This window comes from Paralichthys olivaceus, chromosome 7, assembly GCF_024713975.1.
Source record: "Paralichthys olivaceus isolate ysfri-2021 chromosome 7, ASM2471397v2, whole genome shotgun sequence".
Lineage (NCBI taxonomy): Eukaryota > Metazoa > Chordata > Actinopteri > Pleuronectiformes > Paralichthyidae > Paralichthys > Paralichthys olivaceus.
Window position 1 is genome coordinate 19,293,413 of NC_091099.1, and position 13,856 is coordinate 19,307,268.

The 13,856-nt window shown below is 40.4% G+C and overlaps 1 protein-coding gene across 3 annotated transcripts in view; it reads right to left on the bottom strand.

Annotated features, from left to right (window-relative positions):
* kcnq1.2 (potassium voltage-gated channel, KQT-like subfamily, member 1.2) overlaps positions 1-13,856 on the bottom strand; it is a 188,104-nt gene that overhangs the window by 150,675 nt on the left and 23,573 nt on the right. For 2 of the 3 annotated variants that reach the window (XM_069529029.1, XM_069529028.1), the window contains exons 8-14: positions 12,380-12,490; positions 12,019-12,114; positions 10,784-10,921; positions 7,969-8,134; positions 4,077-4,103; positions 1,602-1,655; positions 1,142-1,256 (exon numbers count right to left, since the gene is read on the bottom strand). In XM_069529029.1, the coding sequence (XP_069385130.1) occupies positions 1,142-1,256; positions 1,602-1,655; positions 4,077-4,103; positions 7,969-8,134; positions 10,784-10,921; positions 12,019-12,114; positions 12,380-12,490 (707 nt within the window). The remainder of the gene's footprint in view (positions 1-1,141; positions 1,257-1,601; positions 1,656-4,076; positions 4,104-7,968; positions 8,135-10,783; positions 10,922-12,018; positions 12,115-12,379; positions 12,491-13,856) is intronic. The other variant, XM_020079206.2, reaches the window with a different exon arrangement.

Genomic DNA, 13,856 nt, shown 5'->3' on the forward strand with positions numbered 1-13,856 from the left:
AGATTCAGTGCAAGGGCTGTGATGTCAGAAGCCTTCAATGCACATGGCTGTCACTTAAAGGATGTTGCAGATCACTGTGGCAGATAGAGACTTATGTGTCAACCATATACATTTAGTGACAGGGAACAACCACATGTACACAAAACATCAATTACAAGATAACCTCTGTGTGGGTCTTCCACAGCAGTCATTAAGCCAAACAGGAAGCCACATATTAACTCAGCCGCGGAGATCATGTGATCATGTTCACAGCCCCCCCAACACCCTCGTCAGCTCTAACACCACAAACTCTCTTGTCATCTTCATCAATGTCTTCTACTTGTATGACACCACTTTTTCACCGGGAGATATTTGTTTCCTTTTGTTTTTTGTTAGAAGAGTCATCAACCCCCCCCCACTTACTCATGGTGAGGGGGATCCCCTGCTGTGTTCACACATCTGCTTCTCCTGGATTTCTAAGGACATTATACTGGAAGGCCAGGCAGAAAAAGTCCACAGAAACTGTAGAGCGTCTCACTCGGACATTTGCATGTCAGAAAGCAGCTTAGGTGAACACTTGTAAAAGATGACAGTGGAAACACGTGAAAACACCATGTGCAAGAACTGGTCTGTTGATACTGTTTAAAAGGCTGGAGGAATAGATAGAGGGATGGAGGGTGAACTGTTGTTGCAATCATGAGCATGCTATGCTACAGCAAACTGACAGAGGAAGCAAATAAATCACATTTTGATGAACTCATTTGTATGAGTGGGTCAGCAGGAGGAAGCAACATCGTCGAAAATCACACAGCTACAACAGCAGGGAATTCTCAACCTTCTGAGGGCATGTGGCGACAAGCTCTCAGTACCTTAACATGTCCTACATCCAACTGAGAGGGATTTCTTTGTCATTTCCCTCAAGACTAGAGGGATAATCCCCTTTATAACTCTCTGTACCTGGTAAGGCCTCGGCCCTCGAGAGCCTCTTTAACCCTCGAGAGAGTTCAACAAAACAACTTCATTTAGAGAGCAGCCTGAGGGGCTCTGCTCCTGAAGGCCTTTACGATAATGACAAGTTGGAAAATTCTGTATAACGTGGATCAGTCAGAGCAGGGTGATGTAACTCCAGAGAAAAGCAAAGGGAGAATGTTCTGGGACTTACTGAGCTTTGTCCTTCACCACTGGCAGGGGAATGTCCTCACTCATGTAGTCGAGCTCATCGGTTAAGCTGTTGGCGCGGGAGATGTCAATGGAGGTGTTATCGTGATTCCTCCTCACTGCAAAGCACAAAAATCATGTGTAATATTACAACACATGCATTTTGGGCTTATAAACTTTATACAAACTCAGATTTGCTTTATTTAAACTGACAAAATGTTTTTTCAATTAATTAAATTTTGATACAAAGAAAAAATATATAGTTGTGTTAAAGCCCTAAAACTACCAGGTACAAAAGTGTTAATTTAATCTTTTTTGCAAATAGTCTTGTATTCTACAGGACTATTTCACATCAGAGAGAAGATATCTGATGTTTAGTTGAATAAAAGTGTGTTGCATTTGAAAGCAAAATAGTCAGATGTGTGTAAATAAGATAAAAGCAGACACAAAGAAATGACAGATACCTGGAGAGCTAGGGCAGCTCAGAGTAAAAGACGACCAAGAATGATGAGGAGGGCCTGACGTCATGCAACAATAATAAGTGGAGAAAAGAAAGACAGAAGAAAATAAAGAGGACACAAAAAAAGTTGGAATAAACACAAATGACCTCAGTTACCTCAATTCTAAACTAGAATGGCAATGAGTGGATCGATACCTCCACCAGGGCCCAACAGTCCCCTAATATCTAACCAAGCTGCACCAGATTGCACACATCCATGGATATCATTCCCTTAATATTTTTTTCATCAAGATCCCTGAAAAAACAGTCACTGATCTGCTGCCTCGCACACATCTGTTGTTCAACAGGGAGCGGGTCTGCTGCGGAGCTGCGACCTGAGCTTTATGGTATCACTACTTCAGTTCAGTCACACAACTCACGTTCAAATGTTTATTGCAACAGTAGAACATGTTAGTGTTTGGTGTCTAGGCTCCGACTTAATCACTCCCCCACATATGATTACATAGATATGATGGGAGTGATGAGCAAATATTTATAACCTTGAAGCCTAAAGGTGGATGCTGGGGTGTTGGAGGGGCTGAAGCAACTGGCAGCAATACTGACAGGGCAAGCAAAGGGGGCGATGGGACATTTTCTCTGAGAGTGAGGTTTGTCACATGATGTTTCTCACATGATTGCAGCAGAGTAGGTCGCCTGAACTAGCTCCTAAGCATTGTTCCATTTCCGGGAATAAAAGTAGCCTATGTACACAACTAAATGCGAGGACTCTACGAAATGAAACTGTGCATCTTCAGGTCCTGAACACACAATAAAGACTTTAAAACAAAAAAATATGTCCCATCCCAAACAGCTCACACTCATGAGATGTGGCTGTGACACGTGGCTCATGCAGGCAGTACAGCAGCTCTAACCCTGATAACATGGGCGCTGAAAAAAACCCCACACGTTCCAGCGTGTGATCCTCAGTTTCATGGTAATCTATTCAGTTGTTATTCAAACATACAACCAGAGGTGAAAACATTCTCCTTGGCTTAGGTAATTAACATAAAGACTTATCTATATATGGGAGGAACTTTTTAATTGATAATTTACTCAAGGAGACAACCATTGCAAGAGCCTGAATTGCAGCACTCCAGCTTAACCTTGCAGCTGGACGGCTGCTGGCGCGGCCAATAAAACGACAGCAAAGAACAACATGTGTCGCAGGGTCTTGACCTGCAGTCGGACCATCAGCAGAGTTTGACATGTCTCTCCTCCAAACCACCGGGCCTCCATTGTGACGGAGAATGGAGAGGCAAATCTGCGTTCATGAACAGAATGACCATTCCATTTCGAGTAAAAGCCATTCAGCCTCTCCTGTTTTCCATCATCGAGTTTGTTTAACATTGTCCAAGCCGGAAGAATAGACATGCAATAGAGGGGGGGCAGGGGAGAGGAGAGGGAGGAGGAAAAGTGAGAGAAAAAAAAGGTTGGGTGGGGGAGGTAATCAGAGCCACCTTTAGAGCCCCTAACTACAACTCAGTGAAGTAGACATGAACCTGCTTATCAGCTACACAAACAGGATAAGGGTTTATGGACATGTATGTAGTCTATCTGGACCATCAGTGCAAACTTGTTTTGGACGGGAGAGACTGAGCCGAGGGCAGGAGAGAGAGAAAAAAAACTGTGGGATAGAGCTATAGAGGGAGAGAGGAAGAGAGAGGGAGCGCGCCATTGAGAGATTCTCACAGACAGGGAGGTACGTGGGACCAGACAGATAAGTAGAGCGATAAGCCGGACATTGACCAAATCAAACAATGACCAGTTTATTTCTGACCACTGGTGCTCCACAATGGCCACTTATCAACTCCATAACCCCTCTGCCTCTCTTTCGGTGTCCCCGTCTAGGTCTCCACGGTCCCCACTAGGCCCCTGCCCCATTCCTATCCGGGCCAGCCATGTTCCTCCCTCACCCGTGGTGTTGGCAGGGCACCCAGAAAAGAAAACAGGCCAGGTCAACCCAGGACCAGTGTCTGACTCTCTCTCTCTGTCTCTCTACTTGGCTCTGGTTTGGTCCAGTTGGGGACAAAGGCTGAGCCAGTCAGCGAGTCTAATTAAAATACTGTCTGGGCCACATTAAAAAGGCAGGCTAGCTAATGATTAACACAGAGGAGTTTTTAATGAGAGAAAAAGAAGTACTTTACTTTTGGAAGGGACTGCTGCTCAGACAGAGCAGTGAACACACACACTATATACTCAGCCTTTGTGTCTGTCGTTTGGACAAAGAACAACCGGTTCATAAAAAGAGTCTCTCTTCTTGTTACTTGGATTTTATTGGCACAGTTTATACTTTAAAGTACACGATTAAGAAGTGGAAACTCGAGGGAGCTACCACAAGACCAGAGTTGACTAAAATATCTGTTGATAAAAACGATACATAACCCATTATAAAGATCCCCTTTCGTGCATCTCAGTATTAATGGGAGTTAGAAGGACTAACCTGTTTGTCTGAGCATTCTGGTGAGTCCTGAAGAGAAAAGAGAAAAAGGGTTGATATGTGAGCTCACAGCAATTTGTGCCGAAAACACAAATGTAATCAAGGATCTCTTATCACTTCCTGCTGTGAAACACAGCAGCATTTTTGTTGTACAATCATTTCTTAAATTTTAGGCCAGTTGACATTGACACATAAAAGAGGGATGCACAAATGAATTTATTTTTTTCATTTCAGGCACAGTAACTCCAGCTCCTCCTGCCTAAAACAAGGTTTCCGCTGAAATTCAACAGGTTCAATGTAAGACATTTTAAAGACCATAATTTAAGACCAATGTCATGTACAACAGAAATGAAGGAATATCAGAATTACTTAAACTCCCCTATAGTTGAAGGTGAAGCAGCAGAGTAGAGAATAACCCTTGAAACGCCACGTTTTCTCACAAACTATAGAGACAGTAGGTATCCATTGTCTTTCCCACAGCCAAGCGGTGAGATAAAGTCGAACCAGGATGCTTGCCGACAAACAGTTATCAGTTCAATGTTGGTCTTGTTTGTAGTTTTATTACAGTATGGCTCATATCTGTTTCATAAAGAATGAACTACAACATTTCATTTGGACACATTACAAACTATGCATGCCGCCAAAAAACTCTTGGTATGCAAATGAACATGTAAACAACCACATAAGTAATGTTTTAAAGTATGTAAGACTTTTTAAGGCCTAAAATTCTGATAATTAAACTTTAGAGCAACCAAACTTAACAATACTAGCTAATTCATAAACAACATATAGTAAAATCCTAATTACACCAATTTGCTATTTAGACAAATGATTTATAGAAAATTCTGTTTTTAAAACCTAATGTATGCTGTGCTTACATGATGATGCATGTTCAGTGAGTAAAGAGCAGAACCATCTAGAACAGCCATTGTTTCCCTCCCTGTCTATTCTCGCTTGGGTTCTAACGTATATCTGGACAATGTTTAATTAGAATTGGCAACCGCTCGAGTCCACGGAGTTGAACAAATCAATTATAGAGGCTTGGTACTCGCTCTCATTAAAACTCAAAAACCTTTACAACAATATTCTACAGTAGTCACTGGCCTAGATCCATGGGATGGGGTGGCTGGGATGTGTCTGGGGTTTTTTTACCTCACCATTTTTCTTTGATTTTTAATCATTGTTATTTGCTGCATATCCTGTGTATCTCTTATTATTTTCAAATTTTCACAAATAATAGCTTTTTTTTTTTTTTTACTTTTTCATCACTCTGCTATGTATTTTTAAGAAATCCAGGAGTCAAGCATCAAATTGAATCATTGATGAAATAAACAATAAATAAAAAAAGCAGCAACCCCAGAATAGAGACGGTAAAGATTCCTGTTTTATGGCTGGTTTAGCAAAGGTAATTTAGTTCAATGCTGTTTCACCTCAACACATTATCATTAGTGACAGCAGGCTGCAGATTTTGGCTTCTTCCATCCCAGCTTGTCCAATTCATTTTCCACTCCATAGTCTCAACCTGTCTGACCTTAAGTGAATACACAGACAAGTTATCAGAACATACGATTTACCTGTTGACAGCTTAATAAGGTGCATGTTATTGTATCGATATGTGCCTACTGGATGAAATGTGATATCTAACTGGTTTGGCACTTTTTTTCCTCTCACACTTTCCGCAAAACACATGTTCCCCTTCATCTCCATCTGAGATCCACCCACTTAGGCAGGAAACTAAACTGTTCCCCTCGTAAGTGGTTGATGTTTTAGTGATGGTCTGCCTTTATGTCACTCCAGCTGCTTTTATGACTGCACACTTTGACAGGAAAAACTCATTAAGTGCATTTATTAACATGCAGTCTGGGTCAATATATTTGGTAGGGTTGGCATTTTAACACAGGAAGTCAAACCGCCACCCCTTTAACCAATCAGCCATTGGTCATAGGCTGTGTGTACAGATTTAATTCTTATGCATACGAAATGTTTGTTACCCAAAACAAGTTTAGGGTAAGTGCTGAAACAATTAGGAATCTCTACGGGGCAAAATGCATATCTTAATAATTAGTGTATGCTCTAAAATTAACATAATCAATGAAGACAAGCTTTTCTCATAATCATGAAAAAAAGCTCTTGTCTTCGATATGATTTCACCAATATTAGTAAACTGCAAGTGCAAATTCCAACCTTGACAAGTCCATACAAGTTATTTTTTTCTACCCCAGCTCAGCGTGAGTGTCAGTGGCCAGCAAAGAGGACAAATGAAGCAGTAAAGAGCTTGTAACCATGACCTCTAATCACCACTGAGACTGTGATGGCTTCCATATGGCCTACTGGAAACACCTGGCAGCCATCTTGGCTCAAAGGGGGAATCAGGAGAGGGCCTCTGTTTACTGTGTGAAAATGAGAAACCAGCACATTACAACCCCTCCAATAATGTGTCATAGTCTAAACTGATTGTATAAACTGAGAGAAACAAACAAAGCTTAGCTCTAAATATAACATTCAAATAGACCCTCTATCTTGTAATTAGCTCTGTCAGGCAGAGGTGCTTTATGCCTTGTCTACACTACTGCAGATCATTTTTGCAGAGATATTTTCATCCTCGTTTAAAAAGAAACAAAACACCAACCACACGACCGTCGTCAACATAAGAAGACAAAAGTGAATACAAATGCTCAAACGAGCATGATGGGCCAGTAGGTGGCGATAAAGTCAATGTTAATGATCTGTCGAATACTAGAGAAGAACGCTGCGGACCAACTAATATTGGGAAAGGCAGACAAAAAGTGGTGTAGTAATGTGAAATGCAAAAAAAGCAGTGTTAACCAAATGGAGCAAGACTGTTCTCCAGTTGCTATTGTTGTTGTTTGTAGTGAAGGCTCATTACACACAGCAACAGTGGATTGCACAAACAGTGACGTCATTGTTTCCCAAACGCTCCATTTTACCTGAAAGCACACAGTTTTTGTAATTGCTGTCATCACCAGATTTGCTCATACATGTGTCTCACTAATATCACCACAAAGACTGAGATGAAAGTTATTGTTATTTATTTATTCATGATAATGATCTCTTGTGGCAGCAATGAGCCCCTATGCTCTAAGTGTGGTGTTGAATAGGCCCCCATCTTTAGCTATTTTTTACTGTCAGATCTAACGTAGTGTGACAAAATAAGACGCTGGCCTCATCGTTTATAGCTCTTGTGGTGACTCTTTAACTCTAAAAGAAAAAAATAATGTTTTATTAGGTCTGGCAAAATAATTATTTAGAGAATTTTATATTAAGTTAATCTACAGTATTTATTTTTAAAACCATTTAAAATAAAGATGGAAAACACTTTCCAAGACAATAGTACAAGCTGAAAGCCAATTTTTCTAAAGCTTGGCCATAACAAATGTCATTCCCAAAGAGTTGTTTTGGCTACTTCAATGCCCTGAATGCAAAAACACATGAAACTTCCATTTCCAAGGCTTTTAAGGCAGCATGAAATCATTTCATGTCCCTCGACATACATTATTTCATGAAACAAAACTATACTAAGAGGAACAAATTTAAAGGTGGGTTTCATCTCTGCAGTTCGAATGTACTCCACATGACATATGATACTTCATTGCCAACTGGCCTTAAACTGGATTAAAACAGCAAAGATAGCTGCATTACAATATTCAATGTCGTTGATAAATACTTTCACAGAGCTGGAGGCATCAAGTTCTGAATAACTACACTGCCGTCCACATTCAGATGAAGTCAGTTTGATTGAGCAGTGATTTAATGGGCCTTAGATCTTTTATTGTGAAATCGTGGTTCACTTGTCTGAGACTGAACTGTTGGAGATTTTTAACCGTCACTGTACTTCACACTAACAATGAGAACAGTACTATTCTCAGTTTATTACCTTCGACAGTCCCCCTCGGCTCTTCCAAGAAAAAGGTGACATCTTTCTTCTCCACAGAGTCATCGATGTGATCGTAGGTGATCTGGGGGATGGATATGGCTCTCTCTGACCCTCCACCCATAGAGCCATTACCCCTGGACTTCAGCCTCCTCTTGGTCCCCCTTTTCTGACAGAGGAAACATCAACACCCACATCAAAAAGTTTGTCGAGATTATAATAATGATATTTAGTGAAATTACATTACTGGGATTATTTAGAGTTGATACCTTAAAATAACCGACAGAATTACATCCATCATCCAGCAACTGCAGTTGGATGCTCCCACCAACCAGTACAGTTCAGTCAAGATTTTTTTTTTTCCAGACTCATAAGATCACTGTGACATTTTCCTTTGACCACTTAATCTAATAAATGAATCCTTGGGTCCAACTGAATGCACAAAATTTGAAGAAATTCCCTTAAGGTTTTCCTGAGAGATCGTATTCACAAGAAGAGTGATGGATTGACGGAACTCAGAAACATAATGCCTCTGGCCGTTGGCTGTCGCCAGAGAGGCGGCATAGAAACACTGTGACGAACTGTCCTGTTGTCGTTAACATGAGATGATGTCACAGTCAAAAGAGAAGGTTTTTTGCCTTTACTTCACACTTTCCCTCTTAAAATTAGTTACATAAGCTGCTTATTATAGCTCAGCCTCTGTGTAGTTCACACATTGTATCACTGCCGACACTGCACCAGTCAGCCTGTCTCACAGTCCATCATACTGTATGTTCACGAGTCAATGAGGTCCTGATGATCAGGAACTCTCTCATTTACAACAGCAACTCCTGTCCAAGCTGAAGAAGACGTTCCAGTATTCAAGTCTGAATCTAATCCCAGCTACTTCATATTTGGGTACAACTGTACACATGAAGTTGATGAGGCAAAGGGATAAACGAGATCAGGTCATCAAGGTCACCTAACTCTCTGCTCCTTGCCTGCACAACAAAGATTCTGTAAAAACCCAAAGCCATCAAGAAAAAAAAAAACCACTGGACTTATTGACCTGTCTGTCATAGACACAAATCACTTTCATTCATTTAATTTCATAGTTTCATTCTGAAAACAGATTGCCATGAGTTGTGCATGTTTTAATATTGAAGTGTCAAATCTTTTGATATAGACTGGAGACATTATTCTAAGATTTGGCCATTCACTTTACTTGCTAATGGATGTTATTCTTGGAAGAATCAAACAAACCAATCCTGCCATATGAACGTGTTAATAACTCAAACTAAGCTAAAAACACTGATATATACGGAAACACTCAGCTTTCTTGTATGTACCTGTGTAGTTCATATTGTTGTTATACACTCTGACTTCCAACCTCTGTGCTTGCATACTGTTGACAAGCTGTTTAATCTCAGTTTAACACAGTTTTTTTTATACCCATGTCTCAGCCACTTTCAGGACCTCAATGGGGCTCCGGTCCAACTCTCAGACCAACCGACCCTCACCAACGTCATAGACGTGGCCTTTATAGAAACTCAATTATCTGGACTCAGTGGATCAGACTTTGGCATTGACTAGTGGCCAACAGTTCAGTCCAAAAACCCAACGTTTGAATGACTCATTAGGAGAGAGAGAGAGGTGGAGCAAGACTCAAAGGGGGAAAGGGAAAGGTATGAAGAAACTCTTACAAGTTTGAGAGACAGAAACAGAGAGATGGAGTATATATAAAAAGAAGGGAGGGATGAAAATCATTGTGAATGGGAGTGAGCAGGAATGAGATGAGGCAGAGCAAAATAGAGCGGGGACAGAAAGAGCAGAAAGGAGAGAAATATAGCCCATTAAACAGAGAAGAGACAGAAGCAAGTCTTGAATGAGGGTTAGGGAGAGGGAGAGGGAGAGAGAGAGAGAGGGGGAGAGAGAGAGTGGAAAATCAGAGGAGAAAGTCACAAGCTGAAACAGAAAAGAGCGGAAGCAGCCTTCGTTCTCCCCAATGCATGTGGGCTCAATGCTACACAAAGATTTTTTTGTTGTTGTTCTACTAGACAAAGGTTTACTCCCATGAGAAAGGCGGCGGTGACATCATCTCAACTGACTGAGTCTTTGTGCCGCCGAGACAAAGGCCTCAAGTCATCCTGGTGGAGTCAAGCCTTGGGAGGGAGAGGGGGGGTGTGCTGTGTGTGTCCACAAGTGAGTGTGTGTGTGAGTGTGTGTGTTTGTGGGAACTTAACTTGCCCTTTTACGCTGCATGGCCCAGACACAACATAGCTAATATTGTTGTGAAAGGTGACATGCACATGGAAACAATAGGGTGAGGGTCAGACATTCAAAACCACAGCGTGCACTATCACAGTCTGATGACTTCTTCTGAAAACATCATGAGTTCTTGTTGTTCCACAGCTTCAGCTCAAGGGGTTCATTCAAATGTCTACCATAACTTATTGCTTTTTAAATGCAATACAAGAAATACCATGTCTCGATTTTTCATATTAAAATGGCATATCTAAAGTAAGAATGAACAAATAAATGGTAATTTGCCCAAAGTTTGGAGTGAATTATGTAAATCTCTGAATGGACATTTACCTCAGTGGACGGATCAAAGTGAAGAGACAGAACAAATGCAGGAGATAGAGAGACGAGGAGTCTCTGGTTGAATTTAAACCAAGGGCATTACAAGGTCAAAGACAAACTTAATATCTAATGGATATAATGTTTTTTTCTGTGTATAACTGGCCTGTCTTCTGAGAAAAGTAAATCAAAATCAGCTGAAAACTCACAAGCCACAAAATACCATTGGCTCAGGATTGAAGTTCAATGTAATAATTACCGATATGTGCAGTTTCCTAATGTTAGGACTGGAGTTGTCAGATTCCACTGTGGTGACAGCCTCTGGAGTCAGGACGTACATTTTCCATGTAGCAGCACAGCCACATGGTTTCTCCGCTGCATAACACCTCCACAGCGTCTGAGGAGGGCAGGTTAAAACATGGAGTTACTGTTAGTCAGTCCAGTTTTTCCCTCAACTCCCACAATCAAAATTGCCAGTGGTGCAGCAATAAACCAGGTAAATCGTGTACTACAGTTTTTGGTTTAACATCCTACATTTTCAGAACGTTGTTTTGATTGACTAATAGTATGCATCAATACTTTTTTTTTTTTATGTAGGTTGTTTTATTTATGACATCACACACAAAATATTTAGCAAATAGTCATTGATATTTGTCAGTGTCCTGCAGACATTCAGGTAAACTCTCAGGTAACCCTTGTAATGGTTCGATTTCTGACACGGGATAACTACATCTAACAGTTCACCTCTGGCACTTCTGGTGCAGCTCACCTTTTCCACAGCTCAATGGGAATTTCCAGAAAACAAACACTACAACTTTTTCTCTGTTCAGTTTCCAAACTTTGCTGAAGTTTTTACTGCCAAGATCTGAGGAGTGCAAGTTTGCACCTTTCAAAAAAATAAAGATCAGATTTTGAAGCCATGTTCACGGTCCAATAAAAACATGTCCATGGGTCTGTTTACTGTCTGATCTGGTTTTTTAAGGATATCTTGTAGATTATGAAATGCTTGAATACATCACCAGAGCACACGCCAGCCCCTGCATTGGATTTCAGGATACAGGACATTAATATAGTGATGGATTCAAAATAGTTTAGTTTATATCTTTTATGAGGAAACCCAGATGCCCTTTGGTATTTCCTTAAATGTACAATATGCAGCTTCGGCCCCTACAGGTCTCTTTCCGTATTAAAGTCTTATTCCCTTATGCAGCAAAAGGCAATGAATAATCACAATTAATTACGAATGACCAATATAAACAGTGGGAGGAAAGAGCGCAGACTGGATAATTGGCTAGCATTGTCGTTTGCCCTGGAAGTTATAGCAGAGACCAGAGCCACAGGTAAAGTGGATATGATGCAATTAAAAGGCGACAAAAATGGGGATATCTCTGTGTTTGAACATTGTTGGAACACTTTGGATAATGTAATTACACAAGTCAACAAAAAATATAAAATAGGTTTAATCTTTCAACACATTTTAATGTTAAAATGTACCTGAATGAGAGAAGCTGCAGCAGGAATCTGTCTGTTGAAATGCTTCTGTCTCTGCTTCTGTTGCACCTTTAGGGCAAAACCTGATCCCAAGATACCCTGACAGGGGACAATTGAGGTGTAATGTATCAATAAAATGTATATCACATTAGGTAGATACTGTGGATGGAGAATCTTACTCAGATTGATATTTTCAATCATTAAATCTGTACAGTACTAAAAATGATAAAGATAAAGCATCTTATTGTTCCTCATCACTAAGAGCAATGGGTCTACCAAGCTGATAAGGTTGGAACAAGTTTAATAAATCTTAAATGAAAGATTTAAATCCTGCTTATGAATCTTGGATTAAAATTATATTTACAGCTGGCAGAGCAAAGAAGGAGATGGCAAAGACGCTGAAGCAGGAGGCAATGGCCTTGCCGATCCACGTTTGAGGAATCTTGTCTCCATAGCCGATGGTGGTGACTGTCACCTATAGAGACAGAAAGGAAATTAAGTTCCTATTGCATCTGTAGAGATTAACATATCAGAATATAGCTGCAGAATATAAGAATATAGAAAGATTTCCAAGATTCCTTTATTTATGCAAGAAAGACTTAAAGGTTCAGTCTGTAGAATTTACCCCCCTTCAATACATGAAAGAGAACCTACGAAAGGTGTTTAGTTTAGTTTGCACCGGTGAAAAAATCATGGTGGCCTCCATAGAGAGGACCTGCTCCTGATATAAATATAAAGTATTTAAATATAAAGGGCCCATTTTAGGGTAAAGAAAACAATAATTCAAACAATTTAGATGAAACACACTAATGAAATCACTAGGATTTTTATATATTAAATTTCTTCCAATAGATCCATTTCACCTAAATCTTACACACTGAACCTTTAAGACAAACTAAAGCTTTACGATGGCATGTTTAGGGAAACCAGAGAGAGTTTATTCAATATGCATTTCAAACAAAAGTCAGACTAAAAACATAGTCTGTACTTGTCCTGACAAAAGGAGCCCATGAGAAATATTTTAATGAAATAACTACTGATATGTTTTATCAATGTAGAGTTAATCTCAGGATATGTTATGATAACTGTATTTTACCCCACATGGACCTGAAATATATGTGAACAATTTGTTTCTATTCAAACTTTATTCTAGAGCTTTACTTCTTTGAGTCTTCTATGGGCTGTTACTGCAACTGGTTTCACAACCTCCATGGCTTTATTATTACACCAGCTTCCCATCAGAAGTAAAGCTAACACACCCACAACAAGGGTGACACAATTTCATTCATCATCACTACACCTGGCATTCTATTGTTTGATTAATTTTGACCAGCACACAGAAGCGGCATGACTGCGAACACAGGCAAGCTGTCATAGCAACAAAATGAGTGCAAGCGGACAGTTTGAGCACAAGCAGAGTATACCTAACCACAAGCGTGTGAGCTCAGGATTTGGAGAGAAACCTAATCAAATGAATGTGAAATCAAAAGTCCTGCTCTCAAACTTAAAGAGCAGGCTCTTGAATAAAGAGAAGAAAAAAAACACCATATTAAACAGACGAAGATTAAAAAAAAAGATGCCTCTCATTTCTAATAAAAGCATCAGTCAGTGCAGAGCTCTCCGAGGTTTACCTCCGTAGTCTATCACAAGAGTTAAACAACAAAAGAAAGTGTTCATCAGCTCCATTCTGGGCCTCGGCTCCACGACCGTCAGTGGTGGCCGGGGCATTTCAGGCTCCTGCTCCTCAAAAGGGAATAAGATTCCCGACCACTAATCCTCGGCGAGTGTAGGAATTTGCTGGGGTGAGGCGGGAGTGGGGTGTGTGGGTTGGTTTGGGGGGG